The sequence below is a fragment of the Epinephelus fuscoguttatus genome, linkage group LG9 (assembly GCF_011397635.1).
Source record: "Epinephelus fuscoguttatus linkage group LG9, E.fuscoguttatus.final_Chr_v1".
Classification (NCBI taxonomy): domain Eukaryota; kingdom Metazoa; phylum Chordata; class Actinopteri; order Perciformes; family Serranidae; genus Epinephelus; species Epinephelus fuscoguttatus.
The window spans coordinates 33,471,550-33,496,250 of NC_064760.1; the positions used below are offsets into that span (position 1 = coordinate 33,471,550).

General features: G+C 39.5%; 2 protein-coding genes across 2 annotated transcripts; one reads left to right on the plus strand and one right to left on the minus strand.

Annotated features, from left to right (window-relative positions):
* Positions 1 to 51: 51 nt before the first annotated feature.
* phf6 (PHD finger protein 6) lies at positions 52 to 9,086 on the minus strand. The gene is made up of 11 exons (XM_049586578.1): positions 8,947 to 9,086; positions 6,503 to 6,665; positions 5,857 to 5,958; positions 4,316 to 4,449; positions 4,158 to 4,204; positions 3,624 to 3,784; positions 3,381 to 3,524; positions 3,163 to 3,267; positions 2,933 to 3,066; positions 1,353 to 1,473; positions 52 to 882 (listed from the first exon to the last, which is right to left on the minus strand). Exons 2-10 carry the CDS (start codon positions 6,632 to 6,634, stop codon positions 1,353 to 1,355), a joined length of 1,080 nt encoding a protein of 359 aa, XP_049442535.1. The 5' UTR covers positions 6,635 to 6,665; positions 8,947 to 9,086; the 3' UTR covers positions 52 to 882.
* Positions 9,087 to 10,514: 1,428 nt separating this feature from the next.
* On the plus strand, positions 10,515 to 18,337 carry cab39l1 (calcium binding protein 39, like 1). The gene is made up of 9 exons (XM_049585876.1): positions 10,515 to 10,882; positions 11,429 to 11,577; positions 11,670 to 11,834; positions 12,028 to 12,146; positions 12,982 to 13,150; positions 13,236 to 13,295; positions 13,378 to 13,443; positions 13,957 to 14,100; positions 14,283 to 18,337. The coding sequence occupies exons 2-9, from the start codon at positions 11,461 to 11,463 to the stop codon at positions 14,472 to 14,474; spliced, it is 1,032 nt and encodes a 343-aa protein (XP_049441833.1). The 5' UTR covers positions 10,515 to 10,882; positions 11,429 to 11,460; the 3' UTR covers positions 14,475 to 18,337.
* The last annotated feature ends 6,364 nt before the right edge of the window (positions 18,338 to 24,701 follow it).

Sequence of the window (24,701 nt, forward strand, 5' to 3'; positions counted from 1 at the left end):
AGCACCCTATAGGACACACTCTCAAATGAAACACGCAATTCACTCAGTAAATGTGTAAAATAAAATATTTTCTATTCCAATCATTCATGGATACATTTGTAGAGATACAAGTAACAGTACATCAAACAAAGTAAAGCCAACTCATCCAAAGAGCTCTACATTGCCCTTTAGTAGCTAAATAAAAAAATGCCACCTTGAACAGTGGGAGAATCCAAGTACATGCTGGCAAAACTTGTAATTGCGACTGTCTGAAATCCAGATATTCAAAATGACTCATGATAATACAGTAGCAAAATATTACATATCAAGAAAGAAAGGCTAACATGAAGAGTATTCTTAAGACATGAGTACAGAAACAAGGTAATCAAACTTCACAACTTGATAGAGAGACTAGTAACAAACAGACCCATCTTAAAAGTGAGTCTTATAGAAGCGAAGGAAGAGCAAGAATGTATCCATATCAGCAAGTGTGTGTATCATGTAATCTGTGGGGGACATGGGCAGTGAGTGACAATCAGAAGATCAGTCCATCAGCTCTTATTCACGGAAATAATAGATGTATTTGAAACTGAGCCCATAACTGACTCTTGGGGAGATATTAGCCATGGCTTTTCTTGATCCTGCAGCGGTCCAGTGCTCCGCAGGGTACCACCAGTCTGTGAAAAGCTCGGCCAGTCAACTCAAAACAGGGTTTCACATGAAGAAGACATCTGGGGCACATCGGGACATCATGTCCATTGACTGGAAGAAACCGTGTGAAGGACTCGTGGGAGCTTGTGGACCACGACTGTGTGAGTAAGCTAAGATTCATTATAAAAAATATCTCTCCCTCCTTGTTGAGCTCTTCTGTGTTCACCCCCACGTCACATCCATCAGGCCGACCTGTAAGAACGGCATCAGTGAAATGACAGGAATCTTTAAAGCTCACTTGCAATTAGCCTTTACTAAGTCCCACTTCTTTTTGTTCAGTGCTTCAATAACAGCTGAGCAGAGTTGGTACCCGGCAGAACCTCAGTCAACCTTCCCCTTTCCTGTTATTCTTAGATATGCTATGTGCAAGGCTCGTTGTGTTGAAAAGAAAACCAAATTTTGAAGATGGTCAACAGCTGTGACTGGCGGACTGTTAAAATCTTCACAGTAACATCACACTGAATACAGCCAAATTTTAAGTTAGCTAATGTTAGCAAAATGTTTGATAGCTAGCTATTGGCTTCTTGAAGCTACACTGACTGAGTGATGTCTAAAAAACTATCTGCTATAAGAAAAATCTTAACACTCATGTTTAACAGTAAATGTGAATATTTTGTCTGTTTTCAAATAGTTTTTGTGTGCAACAACCACGAACAACATACCTAGTTGCCATTCACTTGTGTTCCTCCGTGGTTGTTTGCTGCCCTCTGTCTGCTGCGATTCTCTCGTTCCTCATCTTCTTCATCCCTCTCCTCGTTGCCACTGTGGTTCTTACAATATAGTCTTAAACACACACACACACACACACACACACACACACACGAGAGCTTGTAAGTGACTCAATACAGCAATAGACAAGCAATTATTATAAGCCTGATTCCAAAAAAGGTTGGGACACTGTGTGAAATATAAATTAAGATAGAATGCAATGATTTTCAAATTCTTTTTGACTTATATTCAACCAAATACGGGAAAAAGACAAGATATTTAATATTCAAACTGATAAATGTAACTGTTCTTTTTTGGTAAATAAACACTCAGTTTAATATTGATGCCTTCAACATGTTCCAAAAACGTTGGGACAGGAGCATGTTTTCACTGTGTTACATCACCTTTTTCTTTTTAACCACACTCAGTAAGCATTCGGGAACTGAGGACACTAATTGTTGAAGTTTTAAAAGTGAAATTCTTTCCCATTCTTCCCTGATGTATGACTTTAGTTGCCCAACAGTCCCAGGTGTCCTTTGTTGTATTTTGTGCTTCATAATGCGCTGCACATTTTCAACAGGAGTCAGGTCTGGCCAGTATAGCACCCACACACTTTTACTGTGAAACCACGCTGTTGTAATGTGCAGAATGTGTCTTGCTGGAATAAGCAATGGCAGGCTAAACCTGTTGCTCCAAAACCTGTATGTACCTTTCAGCATTCATGGTGCTTTCACAGATGTGCCATCAGCACCAACACTCCCCCACAACATCATAGATGCTGGCTTTTGAACTTTGTGCTGCTTACAGTCTGGATGGTCCTTTTCCTCTCTGAAAGACTCGATGTCCATGATTTCCAAAAACAATTTTAAATGTGGACTCATCAGACCACTGCATACTTTGCCACTTTGTATCAGTCCATCTCAGAGGAGCTTGGGCCCAGAGAAGTCGGTGGCATTTCTGGATGTTTTCAAAGTTTGGCTTTCACTTTGCACGGTAGAGTCTTGCATCTGGAGATGCAACAGTGAGCTGTGTTTACTGACTGTAGTTTTCCAAAGTGTTCCTGAGTCCATGTAGTAATATCCTTTATACAATCATGTTGGTTTTTAATGCAGTGCAGCCTGAGGGGTCAAAGGTCACAGTCATTCAATATTTGTCTTCAGTCTTATCCCTTGCATGCAGAGATTTCTCCAGATTCTTTGAATCTTCTGATGACATTATTAATATAGTCATGAGACTTTAATTTGTTACCAGTTAACCTGTTTACCTGTGGAATGTTCCAGATGATTATGTTGCCCCTGTCCCAACATTTTTGGAAAATGTTGCAGGCATCAAATTTAGAGAGTATAAATTTACAAAAAACGTTAAAAACCCATTCAATTTATCAGTTTGAACATTATGTATATCGTATTTGTATTGTATTAAATTGAATTAAGACCAAAAAGGACTCAAGTCAAGTGATGTTGTGTAAATGTGGTTGTGAAACTGAAGCACTGTATTTGGAACTGAAAATATGTTTATCTGTGGAGGAGCTCACTTGTAGATGCCACGCGCCATGTTTTCGATGTACTTGGCTTTGTCCTGCAGGCCGCAGTGATAGTGGTAGGTCTTCACACATGCCTTGATTTCACACCCAATGGTAGCACCCAACTGAGTGCAGAGCGTGCATTTCTAGAAAACATTTTTTTTTTTTTAAAGTCAAAAATGATATTTGGTTTTTAAAATCTTTCAACGGTTTTTAAAACTAGAGTTAGACAAACTTCCCACCATTCTTTTCCCCCTCTTGATTTCCTGGATGACTGTTTTCACATCAAAGTTTCCAAACTCAGCCCGCGATGTAGTGGTCAGCTGCACAGTGCCCGATGAAAAAAGCTGAAGGGGATCACAGTTTACAGAGAGATTAAATACAATTAAGACATACACTGAAAAATATTTACATCATAAAGCGTTCTGCAACATGTTGCACTCACACACAACAGTCTTACCATGCACTTGTAGTGTGCTGCCACTTTTTTGGAGTTATCGGTATGAAGCATGCCCCTCGTTTCATTCTCTTCCTCACCAGCATGACAGAAGCCACAGCGCTGGCCGCCATCTCCCGGGCTAGTCCGAAGAGGTGACCTGTCCCGCTAGAACACACAGAGCAACACTCAGGCCACATACAGCGGACAGATTAAAGTAGATTTAAAAGATTGCATTTGTGAACAGATGTGTAAGGTGGCCCTTACATGGGAGGAACTCTCTTCGTCTGCAGCCTGTGAGGAGGTGGAGCGGGAGTCTTCCGATTGGCCACGAGATCCAGCCTTGGCTCTCCCCTTCTCAAACTTTCCTCTGCCCCTACTTTGAGGAGGCGATGCATCTGAATCATTGGCCACAGCTCCCTCTTCATCTAATGATGAACAAACAATTATGATTAGGCGAAACGTTTCTGTTCATAAAAGATAAATACAGGCTAAGAAGCCAGCATGTGTGCGGTTTTATGGCATTTTAGATACAAAAATCCCATCAAGAATTAGATCACACTAAATATCAAGTACAAAACATAACTGGGGAGATTCCTCTAAGAGCATTTTTTATGGTTGTAATAGAATTTGATGTACAATGATCATTACAATCGACTCAATTTCATGGGGTCGAAATGTTTGTATTTGCGTTGCTTACACAAACACTGCTTCCCAATTGAAAGGGAAAACAGGTACCCAGCTGTAAATCCAATCATCCATGCAGCCTAGTGATATAACAGATGTTCAAGCATACTTCACCTTGAATGCCATCCGCAGATGCATCCCGGTGTTTGCGACAGTAAACACTGTGTTCAGGAGGAAAACAAATGTGTTTTAATTCAATCTAACATGAATGAAAAATGTCTTTATTAACTGTAAATGAATGTACGAAAGAGTCCAAACACAAAGTGGCTCACAGGTAAATCCCTTGTGAGGGATTCTCTTTGATCTGGGCTTTGTCCTTCAAAGCGCAGTAATAGTGATACGTCCTTCGGCACGTCTTCACATCACAGCCGATCGTTGCGCCCGGCCGGTGACATGAAGAACACATCTGATGGGAGAAAGAAAGAGAGCTACATCATTAAGAAGAACAGCCTCGCACAAGCATTTCCATGGCCTTTGATACTCATTAGTACATCAAAATAGCTGACAACTAGTAATGTGGTTTGTCAATAAGTAACGTGAAATGTGATTTTATGATGTGGGACTAAATAATTAATGATAAAGATTTCTCTCCAAAGAACATGAGGCCCTGACATACACAAATGTCTGACAGGCTATATGCAATATTATAAAGAAAGAGCATGGAAGCATGCAAGATTATCAAACAAACAAACAGCAGAGAAAGCTAATTATTACCAGGCTGTAAGTAAGATTAAATCATTTTTAAATGTATGCAAAGACACATTACCCATATATACATAATTATTTATCATTTGTTCGCATCTAACAAATGTTCATGCTTCAAGAATTTCATTCAGGATAAAGTTCTATTGAAATGAATTGAATTGAAAATGGGATGAAAGCCAAAACAAACATATAAGCCTAATTACAGTAAAAAATAATGCTTAAAGATGTGAGTATAAATAAACCCTGTGCCTGTGAATATATGCATAATCTTTTACAGAATAGATTTATATAATATCGTGGCATGAGTTAATGCCAAAACCATTGTAAAACAAAAGTTAATCAAAAATATATGTTAAAAACTGATATTACATTACAGCATGTTCTGCAAATTAAATTAGAAATACTGCTAATTAGATTAAATTGCACATGGAAAAATCAAATTACATTCAAGTGTAGCACAGTCTTACATACAGCTGTAGTTCATCCTATTATCATTCAGTATCTGACATACATGTACATATTGATAGTGTTAGACCAGCTAGATCGTTGCATGGAGACTCTTTTATTAGGTGGATAAAGCTCATATTCCCCATTAAACTGTGAGATAAAACATGAGCGGTATCGGGATGAGGCAAAGGGATCTTCTGCAATTAAACAAAAAGTGTGGCAGGTGGCCTATAGTTTATTTTCTACAATGAGCAGCAGGCCGCTTGAAATCAATCCACGAGCCATGATTGGCCCCCGGGCCGGACTTTGGACATGCCTGGTATACATTAACTCCTACACAGCATGATTACACAAAATTAGAATAAACACACCACCCTCTGGCAGAGATAGAGGAGGCTTTACAAGAAGGACACAAGTATCCACAATTAAAGTACCAAATTAATGCACCATCATCATCACTGTGTTTGGATGTGTGGTGCTGTTCACAACTGTTAACCTCAACAAGCAATATGCATTTAAATGTTAATACACTTCTTATTTCCCACATGAGAAAATATTGTAGGAACACAGTCCAAACGCTCAACCTTGTGGCCATATAACACTCCTCTTCTCCACTCCTCTGTCTCTGTCTGGTTCACTGAGAAGGACAGTGTGTACTTACCAATTTATTTCCCCTCTTGATCTCCTTTTTCACATCCTCAATGGAAAATCCTCCGATGTTGTCGCTGTCTGAGTGAGATGTGACCAGGGCAGAGGAGAAAAGCTGCAGAGGACATTTATAAGGAGAAGTGTAAATTGGGTTGTGCGGTCTTTTCATGTGATTGATATGTAGAATATCTGCATTTTTATTTCTCTAGACTACTGCCAGTGCACCATTTTCTACACTACTGAGGGCTAGCAGTAGATAGACAGTCATACACTGATCAGAAAATCCTGCATTTGCCATTTCTTGTTTTGCCAGATTTTCTGAATGGTATGTCAGAGCCTGTAGAGCAGTGTTTTCTCAACCTGGAGGTCAGGATCACACAGGGGACACAAGACAAATCTGAGCCTTTCAAGACTATTTATAGGAGATAAATCACTTCTTTCTGCTAAACTAATTTAGTTGGAGTTTATCTCTTTTTTTGCTTAATGAAATGCAGATATTTGTGTAGGCTTCCCCTTATAAATGAAACAAAATAAAAACCAAAATCCACAGTTTTTTGGCTTAATTACTCACTACTCTGCACACAAGTGTGCAAGTGAGCATGACTTTGTCTTGAGGGATCACAGACATGAAACGGTTGAGAACAGTGTGCTCTCCTCACCATGCACTTATGGTGGGCTGCCACCTTCTGGCTGTCAGACACTAGCAGCTGCCCACACTCCTTGTCCCGGTTGGTTCTGCAGAAGGCACATTTGAGCAGCCGCGATGCAGCTCCTTTCCTCTGTCCTGACATGACCAAAGGCTTTTTCTGTTTAACCGAGTCTCTAATGAAAAAAACAAGACAAAACAGAAAATAATAAAGCATCACAAACATGTTAAGATGAGAACATACCTGTATTAACAGACTGGTAGATCCTTTTAAACAAATATTATCAAAGCAGTGATAAAAACAACTGACTGCTTAACCTAATCATCCAGCACTGCCATGTCCTCTGCAATATCAGTATAATGGCTTTCATACACACTGGTGCATTTGCCATATATCTCATAATATCAGTTTATCTGATTCACACTGGATTTTCAAATGCATACAACATGTAGGTGATGCCCTTGGCAATGCAGTTAAAAAGTAAATGATGAAAATGATGCCCCAGTATTTGAGTAATAAGGTAATAAATAAGTGATAATAAAGTTTTCAGTTGATTCATAATTAATGTGCTCATAACTATGGATAAATGTTTGTAAATCTGCATAGCCGTCCATCACTTAAGGATTCAGTTATTATAGAGTAAACTGTACCCTGGAAACAAGTTCTCTCACCAGCTAAATGTGAGTATTGTGAAATAGTGAATAAAACACTTTGGAGGGGAGCCATTAAGATGCTTTTCCAAAGAAACAGCTGGAAGTAAAACTTTGACTCAACAACAAATGCAACTCCAAAACAGAGCAACGAGAGTCACCGAAAAAAAGCCCTGCGTCCTACAAACACTCTGACAGTGTTGATTGGCAAAGCCTCTGGTGGATTGCACATGGGGCCCACACATTTGTGGCAGGACTGCAACCTGTCAACTTCTGATTCTAGTTCATTTTGATCTACTGTGCTATGGAAAGTTTCTCAAGGCCTGCTGTGTGAACACTAAAATCATCAGAACAAGTATGTGCTAAACCTGCTATCACGTGGCAATAATTTTGTGAGCTCCTGCTTATGTTTCAGGAGGGTAACCCATGATGCTATTTATGTTTGGTTATTAAAGGTGGCAGACAATACCGGCACAACACGGGCTGGCAAATTCGCAACCTCCAAGTCATTTCTGGTGTAAATCACACTGAACAGGAAACAGGAACAGGGGTATCATGAGCAGAACTCTGAACCTGGAGCACCAGATGTGATGGAACCAGGTTAATCTACTATTATTACACATAGGGGCTACCTTTAATTACACACAAACCCCCTATGAGTAGTTTTTCTGCAAATGATGCAACATGTTTTCCATTTTGCATACACAGTCTGCTCCAGTATCCTACCACATCTCATCTGCAGCCATCCCATTCTCCAAAGAAATATTAATCAGTAGAAATATGGCATTTTAGACTATATTTCCTGTTGTGATCAGCAGTAAAGAAAGGCATGGGCTACACATTACTAGGAGCTGGGGTGATTTGAGGATTGTTACTGCATCGTTTTTAATGAAACCTTTGTGTTGTGTATTAATCAATGTTTACTTAAAACTCGTTAAAGATTGGTTGTAAATCCATCATTGTATTCTGTAAAGTAGAGGAGTGGATCAAACCTATAATTGTGTGCTGTCATTTGCAGAGATGGCCTTTTTGATGGGGTCCACAATTAGCTCCAGGCGCCATAAATGTGTTAAATATGAGTAGTAAAAGATCTATTTAATCCTTAATAGTCCACAAACGAAAATGGGTGTTTTTTAAAATCACAATAGCAGCGTGCTGCGACGCCTTGATAGAGCCATTACAGCCATGATAGCAGGGCCAGGATCTCACTGCGGCGGCTACAGCAGCGGAGCCAGCGTGCACACACACACACACAATACTACCCATGTAAATAACACAAATATCCTTTATCTCACCCTCTGCTCTTCACTGAAACCCTCTCATGTCACAATCCTGTGCTACATGGCGACGTTGTGGTCAATCTGTGACGAGAACAAGTGAAACATAAAAAGTGCCTCAAATTTCTCCGACAAAGTTTTGAATTAAAGGGGGTGTGTGTCTCTGTCTCCAGCAAACTGCCGATAACTGAAAACAAATTTCAACTAAGAACATCTCAACGCCCCGAAATCTCCCCCAAGGCCTTTTCATGCAGGGAAATAAAGGTCGCTGGTAGGAAAATATGACACTTCGACATTTTATTTCAGCAGGAAGCCAAAAAACTGCGATTATTTCCCTTTAAATGTGGGAAATTATCATGACAGGCGCGGGTCTTCGCAAACCGTTTCGAAGTAAAGAGCGCCATACGTGATGTATCCCCGAGAAAAGAGAGCAGCTCGGCTTGTACGCCAGCAATACGGCCTGAAACGACAATAGGCCATGAAACACAGCGGCTATCGCCCAGCCGCTGATACACGGCTCACATCTTACCTGGTAATATTATCTTATCGCGCTGAGACAGGGGAAAAGATGGGAAAGTGTTCTGAGCAGTGGCTGTTTGTTTCCGTCCTTCAGAAGTGATCGTGAGCTTTTCGCACTAGCATCAAGCTAGCTGCTACGCTCAGGGCTGCGGGATTTCCGGGTTTATGCTTTCAAAATAAGAGTCTTACAGACAAACGTATGTTGCAAAGTTTCAACCGTGAAAAGATACAGGAGGCCAGAGTATGCAGGAAAAAAAAGTGCTTTACAAAAACTACCTCGTGGAAATGACTAATTTTGAAGTATCAATACCCCAAAGACAGATATTAGGGCGGGACGTGTTTCACGCAGATTTAGAAGAAATTATGTCACATTTGAATTAAAGAAAAAATTGTTGCAGCAAATTTAAGGTCTATTTGTCACATAAACACAAGTATTTTAAGTGTTAAGTGCTTGCTTAGGTAATACCTAATCTGTACGCCCTCATTTTGAAGTTTTTATTGTGCTCTTTAGTGAATATGCATTTTGAAAAGTTTTCCTAATGAGGTGTATGATTAAGCTTCATTATAGTATTCTGTGTGTTGTGGTCAATAGGGGCCCACCAGCAAAGTTTTGGCCCTTAACAGATTATAATCACCCATGGACTTCACATGCGACAGTGTCAAACTTGTCATTGGAGTTTTAAATTGTAGAAATAAATATTAAATAAATATGTTATGTTATTATGGTAGTTATTATGTGGAATCAGATAGGACGTAAGATTGAGACCTCAGGGAAACCTTTACTTAGGGCTTGAGTTGACACCATTGGCAACAACAATTTGAACTCCACCAGAAAAATATGATTTGAATCAGCTGTAGGAAGATTCATCAAAACCAATAAAAATAGATTATTTAAGAAAAGTTGCTTTTTATCAGGCGAGTCAACAACAGATCCAGAATGTCAGGGATAGCAGTTGTTATACGATGACCACAGTTGGATGCACAATGTGATAGTGAGCACAAACCCTCTGATGCTTGCCACATTTTTTTCAACATCTGGATTAATGTATTGTATGTTTGAGAATGCTGAGGAATGATTTCAACCCACACTGCCTGTCAGTGTGGAGTTTGGATCATGGGTCAGCAAATCATCTATCTATCTATCTATCTATCTATCTATCTATCTATCTATCTATCATCCCATGTATTTATTCAAATTATTTTTAAATATAAGAAAAAATAATACCCAGTGTTTTCCCCACAAATCCTCAGCTCTTGATATATATAAATGGTATTAATTTTACGATTGTTTATAAAAGTTAAATAACATAGGCCTACACATACATGAGAGGGCTGTCCCAACCGAACGACATTTCTGTGCTTTATCTATTGCCGAGAGGGTAGGTGCGCTTGATTACTGTTACAGGACAGTCCGGCAAAGTGTCTTCCCATGTATTCTCTTATATGTCCGCCCACATGAAATTTGCGAGCCTTGAAACACGCGCACCTACACCAAAGAGGGCGTGGCTACATTTTTTTTTGCTTGGCTCACAGTGATTGGCTGACATCAGTGGCAGTCATTTTGTAAAGCAAAACATACCCGCCCAGTGTCCCCGGGATGAGGAGAGGACGAGAGTTTCTACAGAAGAGAACAGGGAAATGAAGTTGTCAGACAGGCCAACCCTGCAACTCTCTTTCTACAACTAGGCAGCTAGCAAGTTAGGTGACAGACGGTCACGAGTAGGGAGATTTAGATGAAATATAACAGCTATGAAGGTCGTCTGTTTGAGCAACTTGTAGCTACAGTTACTACACGTTGGACAGCTACAGCCACAGATCTCAGATAACGTTACAGACGTTTCAAAGTAGCGTTACAGTGGAAAAAGGAAAGTGGGGACAACTTGCTAGCCTGCTAGCTAACCTTTAGCCACCGAGCCTCCTTCAGCTTCAAAACTACAGCTCAGTCGGTGAGTCTTGACAGCATGTACTGAATATTTCAGCAGTGTGTTATGTGTGTTTTTCACGGTACTCCCTGTCCACGTCCTGACGCTAGTTTGCCTGTTTCTTGCTACAGCTAACTAGGTCACCAGCTAGCTCAACATTGCTGTTCACCAGTGCTGTAACGTTGACATTGTTGCCGTCTTGTTCCCCGCTATGTCCTCGTTTTAGGTTAGAAAGTTCGTGTTTTATTTGATGGAGCTAGAGTTAACTTGGAGAGAGTAACCATCAAAGGGAACAGTGTTGCTTCAGCGCTAAATGTACCCGCAGTATCTTTGAAAACTAATGTATCGTTAGCAGTGTTAGCTAGCTGTGTGTGCTGTCATGGTCTTTAACACTGTAACTCAATAGTTAAACTTTTGAGTGTCGACTTTCAGTCAGACAGGATAAGTTAGCTGTGTCGTAGCTTTCTGCAGGTGAGAGCCTTTCAGCCATTTCCTGATGCAGAGAGGTACAGGAAGTTGAATTGCTTTAATTGCACGTCAGTTATTTGAAACAGTGTTTTATTTCATCAGAGTTTTGGGGCTTGGATCACCAGTCTTCAGTCATGCCTTTTCCTTTTGGGAAGTCTCAGAAAAGTCCAGCTGACATAGTGAGGAGTTTGAAGGAGAATGTGGCATACTTGGAAAAGATGGATCCTGGGGACAGCAAAAAGTGTGAAAAGGTCAGCAGTGGACTGTCTCATATTTGAAATATGTCTCTTATACTTAACACCAGCTGATAGTCTTAGTAATTAACTGTTTCTCCATGATTAAGGTTGCAGAAGAGGTGTCCAAAAACCTGGCTTCACTGAAGGAGGTACTCAGTGGAACAGGTGACAAGGAGCCTCAAAGTGAAGCAGTAGCTCAGCTTGCACAAGAGCTGTACAACACCAACTTGCTCATTGCTCTCATTGCAAACCTGCAGAGGATTGATTTTGAGGTGGGGAACATGCACTTATTTTTGCAATGACTTTATGTATGTGGAAAAAGTATTGATCCCTTTGTGCAGACACCAAATGATCAGCGACACACCAACTGTATGCCTGATTTGAGCATCTACGCCTCAAGCAAAAAATGTCTTTGCATATCATCAGCACCCAGTTCATCTCTCTGAGTGTTTTTTTATTTTACAGGGAAAGAAGGATGTGGTTCATTTGTTCAGCAATATTGTGAGACGTCAGATTGGCACCCGTACGCCCACGGTGGAATACATCTCTACGCAACAACAGATCCTCTTCATGCTTCTGAAAGGGTAAGTTCATCTTTTCAGGCTACAGGAACTTGGTATTTGACACATGTCTGATAACAATGCTTTATGTGTACAGTTACATATTAAAGGCAAGTCCAACCTGAGATCATCTTATACTCTGACAAAAATTAATTTAGGTACTTTTTAAAACATCTTAAGCAAAATCCCTTTACCTCAACATGTCTCCTGTGATTTTCTACATTACCCAGTATGTGTTTCAACAACTCCCGGAGGAACGAGCAGGAACTTGTTGCATTCACCTGTGGGTAACACGTTGATGAAGAGAGTGATAGTAGCGTGCTGGTTTTACAGCTCTAACAAAAAAAAAAAAAAACCCTGAGTTTTCCTGCCTATTCGGAGAGCAACGTGTCTTATGGTCGACTGAGGCTGCTGTTAGTGAATCTGTGTTGACTGTTATGTTTTTTAACTTTGTTCCAAAATGTTTTATCTCTAATCAGTACCACCCAGTTTGATTGTCAGACATGGATATCAAAACCTGACAGTTAACACTGATGTGTAAGATGAGTCTTCAACTGATAGGTTCCCTTTTTAGCTGCATGGTGATAGTCTAGATTTTGTCATCAGATATCTATCTTCAGGCACAGCAAAAATACCTCTCCATTGATAAGAAGGCATAGAAGTGTAATGCCAGTACAAATACATATGTAGTTCCCATTTACAGTGTTAAAGGTGTTTATGGTGGATTTTCCTTCAAGTGACTTTATTTCCTGTTTGTTGTTTGTGTTACATCTACAATGTTGGTTTTATAGCTGGCCAATATTGAATTCTGATAATGCAAATGACATGACATGGGCCTGACATGTATTAACCTGCACAGATATGAGAGTGCTGAAGTGGCTCTGAACTGTGGAATGATGCTGAGAGAGTGCCTGCGTCACGAGCCTTTGGCACGGACGGTGCTCTTCTCTGAAGAATTCTACTGCTTCTTCCGTTATGTTGAGCTCTCAACCTTTGACATTGCCTCAGATGCTTTTGCTTCATTCAAGGTACACTGCCCACTTTTTTCTGTTTCCACCATCTACATACTAACAATTTTTATTTACTAACTCGGTGTCCTCTGCTCCCGCTCAGGATCTCCTCACAAGACACAAGATTATGTGTGCAGATTTCCTGGAGAACAACTATGACAGGGTGAGCTTTCCAGTGTGGATTTTGATCTTTAATCAAAAGAATGCTCACGCTGTGCCTAACGTGCTTGTGAAATGTCTCCCAGGTGTTTACAGAATATGAGAAGCTGCTGCATTCTGAGAACTACGTCACCAAACGACAGTCTTTGAAGGTAGATGCTCCACTGCTCTGTCAAAAAACAAAATCACTGTCAAACTATTTGAGTTACAGATTCAAGTGTAACTGACCTTTTCACTTACTTCAGTTGATTGTGCATTTAAAGTGGAAACAGACCACTTTTCAACTTTTCCCCCCAGCGTTTCAAAGTGTTATTAACTGCAAAGAACTTACACTGATACTCTGGTAACTGCAGATAGCTACCACTAGCTAATGGGGAAAAAAAGCACTCTCCTCTTCCCGCTTTAATTGTGCAATGGTTGATGCACTTCCTTTGTGCCGTAATTCAAGCCATCATTTTCACAGGAGATCGTACCCAGTGGCGGACAGAATTGCACAGTGAAAGTGAGGCTTATAGGGAACCATTCTGAATGCTGATGATTTCATTATTTTATAGCCATGGCATTGTGCAATCAGTGTTCACTTCAGAATGATAAGTCAAGCAATAAACATGTCTATTTCCACTTAAACTTAACAAGGTCTTAAATTACTTAAATTTTCTTTTCAGCTGCTTGGGGAACTTCTCCTGGACAGACACAACTTCACTGTCATGACAAAGTACATCAGTCGGGCTGAGAACTTGAAGCTGATGATGAACTTACTCAGAGACAACAGCCGAAACATCCAGTTTGAAGCGTTCCATGTGTTCAAGGTGTGCTCATAAAACATCTATCATCAGTGCAACAACTTCCTGTTTAAAATCTAATTGTACTGTGAAATGTTACAGAGAGAAAAATGCAGCCGCCATTACTCTGTAAAATTTTTCAGTTTTAATTTCATGTTAGAATGAAACTCAAATCATCCATTCACATCAACTCTCTCTCCTCTTGAAAGGTTTTTGTTGCAAACCCCAACAAGACTCAGCCTGTGCTGGACATCCTGTTGAAGAACCAGACCAAACTTGTGGAGTTCCTGAGCCACTTCCAGACCGACAGATCGGAGGATGAGCAGTTCTGTGATGAGAAGAACTATCTGATTAAACAGATCCGGGACCTGAAGCGGCCCGCAGCTCCAGAGGAAGCTTAAAACAGTGGGGAAGACTGCTCCATCAGGTGGTAGATGTACAGGTGGTGGCTGGAGCTGCAGAGAGAGTCTAAAAGATGTGCTTCATTAAGATTTAATATTAACTACAAAATATAGAAAAAGATTACTTCCTTCACTTTCAGTTTTTTTTTAGTGTGGATGTGGAGGTGATTTCCATCCAGCAACCTGAGTGGGCCAAGAACTGTTATTTAAACCATAGTGCTTCTTCTTTAGTGGTAATGAAATGCATTTAGTTCGTTCATGTAACGTTGGACCTTAAACTGTTGCCCTTCCACACACATTGTTGCTGGCAGAGACCGTAGAATGACAAAAACGTCGCCCCATTTAGAACCAACACATGTTCTTGAAAGTCTTTCTCAGAAAAGTGTCTATATTTTAGAGATTGAGAAGCGGAGGAGAAGTAAATATATTATTTTTCTAATGTATCTTCATGGTAAACAGTTTAAAACACACAGTAACCCTTCTCTCTGAACATTAAGTCTAACTAATTGCATAGGTTTGGTTTATTGCCTTAGTGTATGCTGTTGTGTTACACAGAGACTCTTTAGAAATACGGCTTTGGCAGGGTGACGTGGATCATGCCGGCCAGGTCAGCACAAAGTACTTTTTGGTGATTTAATGTGTAGTTATTTGGCCTCTGGTTGCATGTGTGAGGTTACAGAGGTCAGAAAATGATCCTGCAGTGCTGTACTCGCCGATGCATTAGCTGGCACAGGAAGAGGAAATCAAAACCGTAGAGGAATCAATTAATTGTGCTGTGATTTTTAGGCTGCGCTCAGCGAGGCTTACATGACTGAAATAGAAACAAGGCATCAGATAATGCTGCAGGGTACCAGCTATCCATCCAACGCTCACATGGACAGCCAGGATATACCAATTGATCTCACTGGGAGCACTCTGTCTCATCCACACATACAGAGCACAGATAGACACGATTCATTTAAAAATAATAACATTTAATTCATGGGGTGTTAAACTACTTGATGTATGCCACCTCAGGCATTTCTCTTTTACAGCATAAGCACTGCGTAACACAAGAAATAATATTGCAGTTTACAAGGAGGTGTTGTGTATGAAGATGCATCATAAGTATGTTACCCTGTAAATCTATCATACTCAAATGAGAGCATGGTGTGTGTTATTTAAAATGAGTCGACATGCTGCAGAGAGTTCATACTAGCTTTTATGAACGGATTGCTTTCTCCAGAATAGGTTCCCTCATTTCGCTTTCATTTGACAAATTTTGAATAACTGCTACACTGGAATTGAGAATTGGGCAGACTGTAGGTAATGGACATTTATTTGACGGGATACTAGATCAGGGATAGTTCCAATTTTTTGAAGTGAGGTTGTATGAGGTACTTATCCACAGTCGGGAAGGGGGGCAGTGTGTTCTAACCACCTAAGAAAATCAATATCAGTTTAAGTGTATGCTATATTTAGAATATTTTCATCACACTACCTTACTGACAGGCAGCCCTTTCCAACAGGGAACAGAAGCTGTTATCGATGCTCTCTTAAAAGCCACCAGACTCTGTTGACGAAAACAGTAATTTTATCTCGCAGAGCAAAGGAGCTGCTGGTCTACCTCTGCCACAATCAGTTAGTTAGTTAGTCAGTCTTATTGTGTGACTAATGTCTTTAAAAGAGTTGGATCAGGTTCACCAAAGTCACACAATGACATAAACTAATGAACAGATCGAGGCAGTAGACGAGCAACTCCTGTGTTCTGCAGGGCAAAATTACAGATTTTGTCAATGGAGTCTGGTGGCTTTGAAGAGACTATAGATGGATATAACGGCTTCAGTTCCCGATCGGAAGGGCTGTCTAATAGTATGCAATTATATTCTAAATACTTTGATTTTTTTTAGGTGGATAAAATCCATTTTGTTGTTTCCCTCGTCCACTGCAGTACATTTAGCTTCCATGTCTGTATTCCTGCCAGCTTCTCCAAAACTAGACCCACGTTCACTACCATCTACTGTAGGTAATACACTGACTTTCTATAATCATGCAACCCCACTTTAAAAAATCTGGACTATACCTTTAATCTCACGTACCCAATAACTCTCATCCATGCAGTTGGTTACTTTGACACCACAGATACAGTAAGAAAGGAGGGTGGCAGACATGCGCTAGTTTTTAACATGCAGGACCTTAAATGTCATGTTTCTTTTTTTGATGATACATTTTAATAGAAAACATTGTAGCATACCTGTGATGCATCAGACAACACGTCTTATCAGATGTCAACACATTGTCAAATAACCACGTGCACTTTGAAAACAAGAATGAGTGTGTTCTGGATGACAAGCACTGAATTTACTGCGTTCCTCGCGTGCATCACTGATTTGTTTTACTCCTTACAAAGACTTATGTTAAAATGATTGCCTTACTTCTGCCATTGTCACGAAAATGGCGCATTGGGGATTTCAAGAGTATGTTGTCTGTGCGCACAGTCTTCTAGTATATACCTCATGGGATTTGAGTTTGCAAATGCTGTGTTCTCTTTCCTTTCCTTCCTAGACGAGATACATTTTATTTGACAGTTTAAAACACACAACAGTGGTTTGTATGCATGCCTAAACTTGATGTATATGTTCAAACTTGAACAGGGACTGCGACCTGGTTTTCTCAATGGAAAACTAGATTTTTAAACTTAAATATTTCATCGGGTGGTGCCAGACACACGTTAATTCATAATGAATTGCAGTGTGGCACCTTGTAATGAACGTTGCCTTATTTAAAGACATTTAATGGATTGTAATGATTATGTAAAATTTCAGACCTTTTTAAACCAAAGTCAACATGAAAAGGGTAAAAGTGTACATTTCAAGTCCCATTACTAGTTACTTTGTGAGAGCCACATCTAGTGAAGTGTATCACCGACTGCATTATGCTCTCATGTGATTCTGTGAGTGTAAAAATATATTTTAATAGGGATCAATAGACTACACTCAGTTTTTCAGTTGTGGTTACTTAGCTTTTGAAACAAATCACTATTTGGTACACTGCACCAGGTAGTCATAAAGACCTGTACGGATCCATAATTTGATTTGGGAACTCTGCTGTGAATGTGGTACATTATGCACAAATAGACTGAAGTCCTGCATACAGTGCATCGTCATGTCACCAGTTTATGAAAGAAAGTTTGTCTGAAAGTGCGCTTAAGTTTAACTTAACTTTTCAACTCCTCTGTGATTATTTATTTAATGTGAAACAATTTTTCAAAACTATATTTATGCATTTGGCTTAACACAAGTCATTATTAATATTATATATCCATGAGCACAAACAAACTTACAGCCTGCTGGCAAACTGCTGCATTAATGGCTTTCATAATGTCCTACATTATCTGACTGTTCAAAAACAAACATTTCAAAAAGAAATAATCCAAAATATTGTTGAACTTGGTGTCTTAACTTTCTTGACAACTGAGTCCAGTCATGACGTGCACTCTGAGAAGGACATGCTGTACACAGTCTCACCATCAGGGGGAGCTGTTGGCAACATTTGGCCCAATTGTATTAGTTGTACAAACAAAGCATTTTGTGTCTCTATAACCCTACCTCTAATTATGAGTATATAAATCACTGGCGATATTATGTAGACATCTACACAAATTCCTTAAGATCAATATTATACATTTCATAATTCGATTTTTTTCTCTCTCTCAATATTTGTTGTGCTTTACTTTTTTTACTCTGTTGCCTTCTTTTTTCCCCTTCTCTTTCCACACTCTGGATATTTTCTTTATTTACCATGGGAGCGAATTATGTGTACATAACTTTATAAAGGATAAAAGTGTGAAAGCATTCATGAAAATAAAACTTTATGGCAATTTATCTTTCTGTGGCTTCAGCACTTTAGAGGACACATGTACTACTTTTCATGGGCAGCAGCTAAGAACCCCCTACGCAGTCATGTTCACCCACTTAATGTACTTGATTAGACCCAGGACTGGGCAATATTTGATATTATATGAACATTGTGATATGACACTAAATATCATCTTAGATTTTGGATATCGTAATATCCTAAGTGCTGTCTTTTTCTGGTTTTACAGGCTACGTTACAGTATCGGATGTAATTTTCTGAACTTACTGGACTCTTCTAGCCATTCTACTATTTACCAGCTTAGTCATTTTATCACATTACTGATGATTATTTATCAAAAACCTCATATTTTGATCTAATATTCAATAGTCAGCCCCACAATATTACTGCAATAATGATATAGGTGTGTGATTATGTTGCAGGTGTTCGGTCAGGACAACATCTTAATCATTCTAATTGGTACATGAAGTTCGATGACCTTGCATAATCACCAGCGTAGCTCCGCCAAACATCCACCTACACCCAAGTCTAATCAGCAGAGTGAAAGTGCATGTGTCTGTACAGGTCCTCTGAGAAGTAAGCAGTACATTTCAGTAGCCTGGGAGTTCAATTCTTAAGTTTATTTACACAAATATGTACATTTATCACATCTGACAGTTGATCTGAGAGAGCTCCACTTTGGTTTACAGTTTGGCGTGAGCTGATAAAACAGGCTAAGTTTCTGAGGAAACAATTTGTTCTATTATTTAAGCACAGACCTGCTGTACCACTGATTTTTGTTCAGTTTCACCTCAGACACAATCAACTAAATCTTTAAATGGAAACACAAGCTAAATTACAAATTCCAATATGTTAATTATCTGGCAAAGTGGAGTACAATTAATATTTGTGAGCATGAGCTACTTTGTCTCAAAGCCAGAAACCAGAAAAGAAGTCTCAAACGTGTGATGTCATCAAGTACAAAGTCTGGAGCTGCTTCATAAACAATGGATGGGAGCGTGATTTTGTGGACCCACAGAATGTTTGTTGTCTTCTTTATACCCAAATTAGCTTTTATTCTGTTGTAGTGTTCTGAATCTGGAAACAGAAAATGTACCCATGTACTCAGAACACTCCCCTGGCTGCTCTCAGTGTCATCTAACATCCTTCACCTTTCATTGTCTGTGGAGCAGCTCCAGACTTTATACTTGAATCTGGGGCAGAGTTCTTCAGGTTAACTAATGTTACTGAACCGTCTTAGACCATAAGGAATAACATGTATTAATTCTGAAAATGGGTTTCCCTCCGATCCCCGGTAACACTGACTGAGGTCTCCTGCATATCATCCTGCAGCTGCTTAAGTATAGCAATGTGTGAGGTATGCAAACTTCTGTAGCCTGTTGCTAAAATGGTTTAAAAATAGTTGATCAAACAGGATAAAAAATGATGACAATTTATCATCGAAGTCATTTATTGAGCAAAAATGATAAACATATGACAGTTATTCATAGACTTTGCTGTGTTTCTGTGTGCTTTATGCTGAAATTTGAATATTTTTAAGCATGAAAGGTCATTCTTGACCCTTGGAAACAGTATATCCGGCAAAATAGCCTACACTTAATGAACCTTTTCATGCAGTTTCATTGTTGCAGACAAATTTCCAATGTCAGTTCCTGTGATCTCGATCATTTAGTGTCATAAAATTCAGCCCAAGCTGTCTCAAGTTAGTCTTTATCGCATCTCGCTGTTCTTACAAAATTAGACATGTTTAATATAATTGGAAGTTTTAAGCCTTGGCTCATACAAACAGTGAAGAATATCTGCTCTCTCTCCAGCACCAAACAAGAAGCAGCAAACCAGGTAGACAGGGAACATGGAGGAGACTGTGCGGAGTTGTAGAGTGAAGAGAAGTCTAATTTGCCGTGTGAGTGATCCACCAACAAGCACTTATTTTAGTGAAACTGTCCTCCTCTCATTCCCACTGTCTCCTCCAACTAAAGTAGCACAGCTCACCAACAGAGACTGGTGGCAAGTTGTAGCAACAAAGTCCAAAAACGGTCTATTTGTATGGATTATATTGATGCTGAGTTGACAAGAATACTGTCGACATATTTGCCACATTTCTTAAAGGGAGTTTATGGTAATATTGTCCACCAGGAGCAAAGGAATCTAGTTAAAGTCTTGCAAATAGTGATCCTGTAAGATCCCCAGTCTTTGCAAAATCAAAACTCAGATTTTCTTTTGATGTGAGAGGGTGTCAGGCTTTGGTCATCTCAAAGTCTTCTACTGTATGGTAGGCATTACCTAAATATTTGAAGATGTCACTGTTGGGCCCAAGGAACTTCTAGTGGGAATTTTTTCTCAGATGTTAAAACTTTTTATAGACTTGCACAATGAATCAAATACTAGTCGAAAGATAAATCAATGATTAAAATCATTGTTAGTCTCAGCCCTGCTATGGCCTGTAGTTTGGCTGCAAGATGTTGAGGATTCAATAATCTGTTTGTAAAGCTCCACAGTCAGCCAGTAAGTATAGTGTTCTTTTTTTTTGTGATTGAAGAAGACTCAGATGTTATGTGATCTGTGGTGTTAACAATGAGTGGAAGTATATTTGCTTAACTTGTATACATTCTTCTATATACATCTTGTCAAACGTATTTACCCAGTGATGCAAATGAATATAGCTAAAAAAAAAAAAAACCTCCTCCCAGTAGTAAGCCCAGTTCAAAACACTGGGACACATTCCATCCTACCAGGAGGTTTCCAACATGAGGCCTGCTCAATAGGCTGCCAGCCTATTGTCTGTGAGGAGGTCAATGATAATTCCTGCTAACTTATGAGAAACAGCCCCCCCAAAAAGGTCATTATCTCTCCACCAGACCAGCTTTTTAATGTAACATTAAATTCATAATACAAAATGATCCTCCATCCATGAACTTACCCCAGTTTCTCTGCAAATAAGCTTAAAATATTACTGACCATAATTAACCCTCCGCCGCTATCACTGGCAGGCTCCATGAGATCAAACATAGTGGGTGAAAGAATAAGTCAAAGTGTGCAGCTGCAATTTATTTTCTTTCCTTTAAACTGCAGCAGTCACAGCCTATAGAAGGCAGAGAAAATGCAGTATGGGAAAGTAGGTTAAAGTTCAATCGGGGAAGGAGGCAAGTAAGGCAACGCTGCAGCGCGTTCCCACAGTGGAGGAAGTGCCACCATGCTTTGGGAAGACTGCAGCTCCCATCTGACATGGTGAGGATCTCAGTGGAGTTAACTGTTGCAAAAAAAAAAAAAAAAAAAAAACAGTTATTGAGTGATATTTGTGTGCACATGAGGCGGGATGGTGGAAGGACGTGCGCTTGCAGACAGCAGAAGACTATGTGGGGGCAGGGTTTACAGGGGTTACAGGTCACAAGCCTCCTGGGTTCCTTTGACCAGCAAGGCGCTGAATGGATGAGCGAGATGGGTTCATAAAAACTACCCGCGCTACTTCTTGCAAACTGTGAGTTCGCAGGAAAAAAGTTTCCCGGGGATGTCGCACCAGAAGAAAAGTCCACATTTGGTGCGTAAAAACCGAAGAACTGCACGTCTGCGAGGATTTAAGGACGACATCCGCAAAGAGTGCGTCGCCTGCGCTCCTCTCCCCACCCCCACAAAGAGAAAAACAACATAAAAGATGCTCTCACAATTTCATGCATGACAGAACTTTTTGTTTGTGCAAAGAGAGTGGCAAAGAGGGCTGCAGAGGATGCAACATCTGCGGGTAAGGTACGTAGCAATATTGGGAGTTTCTGCAGGATGTGTGGCAATAGTAGATTCAGTCAGTAGAATAAAGCTCAACACAAAGCAAAGGTAGGCTGGGTGCTGCTTTTCCTCTTGATTTCAGCTCACATACACGCACGTGGTCAGCAGAAGTTTTTGTTGTAGTTTAAAAAAACTTTAAATCTGAAAAACAGTTAATGATGTATCGTAATCGGACTGCTGATCCGCTAATTAGAAGAAGGGCATGTTTAACTCGTCTTGTGTGCTCATCTTTATATATATTATGTCTTTTTCAAACTTTACTTGGCAGCTCAAACTTTATGTTTTGTTCTTCCGGAGTCACAATAACTTCTGTTTACCAAAAGCTGGTTTCCTCGTGTCTTTGTTAGGTGCACCAGCACACTGAGCTCACCCAGACTCTTATTTTAATAATCCGTAAAGAGTTACAAATCCAGCCACCCACTGTTTACCAGCTGCTGTTTGTATCAGTTACGTAACGGAATAAACGTGGACGTGATTGAGATCATTTTTTAATTGACGCGCTCATCACCACATCACAAGACGCTGTTGGCGCCACTTTGTTAAAGCTGCACACAGAGCGCTGCGACCACATTTATAAACTCATCACAGCTCAATCAATTATATACACTACGCTTCTCTTTGAGATAGTAGCTCGTAGAAAAAAAAAGTATTGCAACTTTTTTGCTCGTATTTTTGAAGTCGAGCTTTTAAGTGTAAACTCTCCCCACGTGTGTGCTTTGCACGGACACACAGCAAATCAGTGTTTTTATCCAAGACAGCCTGTGAAACCTAGGATTTCGTACAAACTACAAACATGAAAAATGAAGTGAAAAGTATAGCATGTATAGATCATAGATTGTATTCAAGAGTTTTAATAGAATTATATTTTCCAACTAAGTTTAAAGATCTTGTTAAACTGTGATGGAAAGTAAAATAAATACACGTAGGCCTACTAAAGTAGAACAGTGGTGGAAGAAGTACTTAGATATTTTATTAAAGTGAAAGTAGAGATATTACATTGTAGAAATACTCAAATCCTGCATTCAAAATCTTAAGTTAAAGTAATAGAAGTGTCAGCACCAAAATGCCTATTACTTAATATGCCGAATGGCTCATTTCGGAATAATTATTGCATTGTATAATTAATAATATATCATTATTTATTAGTTGATTTCTGTTTGTTTTTGTAATAAATGTAATGGAATAAAAAGTACAATAATAGCCTCCAAATTGTGGTGAAGTAGAGAGTAGCATTTACACAAGTAAAGTGCAAGTACTTTTAAATTGTACTTTGGCACAGTACTTGATTAAATGTATTTAGTTACTTTTCACCACTGCTTGAATACAATTTTCAGACACTTGTCCTAAACCTAACATTTTCATTTTATGTTACTTTATACATCTACTTCACTCCATTTTAGAGGGAGTATATTATGTTTCCTTCTCTACATTTATCTGATGTCTGCTGGTTATTTTGCAGAATAAGACAAATTAAACAAGTAAATTAAACTCCCTTAAAGGTCAAATTGGAATGTGGATGTAATTTTTTTTAAGATTAACTTTTAAGTGAAGATATTTTAAAGTCACGTCGGCCTATCCACCTGTGGTCTTGGATAATTGCAAGGAAAACACTCACCAACATTTAATTTTAATATTATTCTGCTGTATTAAAACATTTTTCTTGAGGGATTTGGTTGCAGATTTATAAGTAGAACTTTAGTTTGGTTTACTTTATAAACCATCCTTGGTTGTGGATGTTTTTAATGAGCTGCTTTCACAGCATGAAAGGTAAACTGCTACACACGGAAGCAGCTTGCAAAGCGTGTTTTCATTCTCCAATACAGAGTTACAGCATTGGTTTAGATATTTGTCTCCATCTCATTTATCAATTGATTTCGTTCTGTTTCAGATGGTCTGGACTGGAAGCATCTTGCCTGGAGGAGCTGGAAGCAATCCAGTACATCGATCTCCTTTGACTTCCTCTGCCTCCTTATGGTCCTCCAGCTAAGGTGCATCTAGTGTAGTTAGTGAAGTAGTTCAGTATCTACTGCCCTAGTTGCTCCTTCTGGCTGGAGGACTTGTTCTTTTTCAGGATCTCAAATATATTTCACTACATTTGTGCCGAAAAATACTTCCTATCAGCTACAGCCAACATGTTGTAGACTTGGTTCTCCAGTTTTAACCAATAAAAATCTTCACCTATCATGGACAGACAGGATGAAAGTAATATTGCATTTATCAGTGTGTATGTGTAAAGGCTGTGCCCTCAGACATCTTTAGTGACTTTCTGACTCTTATAATAAACATGTTGTCGACTTTGCAGTTCCAAAGTGCTCACAGTGCAGGTAGTACACTCTGATCTACTGCAGTTTGTGCACTTCAGGTATTGCCGGTCACCTTTCCTCATGCATCAGCCTGTTTCCACCCGAAGGTGGAACTCATGTGGGTTCACAGTGAGTTTTGTTGGTTTGCTCTCAGCTTGTGCCAGTCTCCGCTGTGCAAATCCATGCAAAGCTCTCTGGTTCTCAGACACGCAGCCAACGGAAGAGATGCACCTTTTTCGTTTTCTGTTGTTCCAAGCTTTGATGAACACTTGAAAGACTTAAACATTGC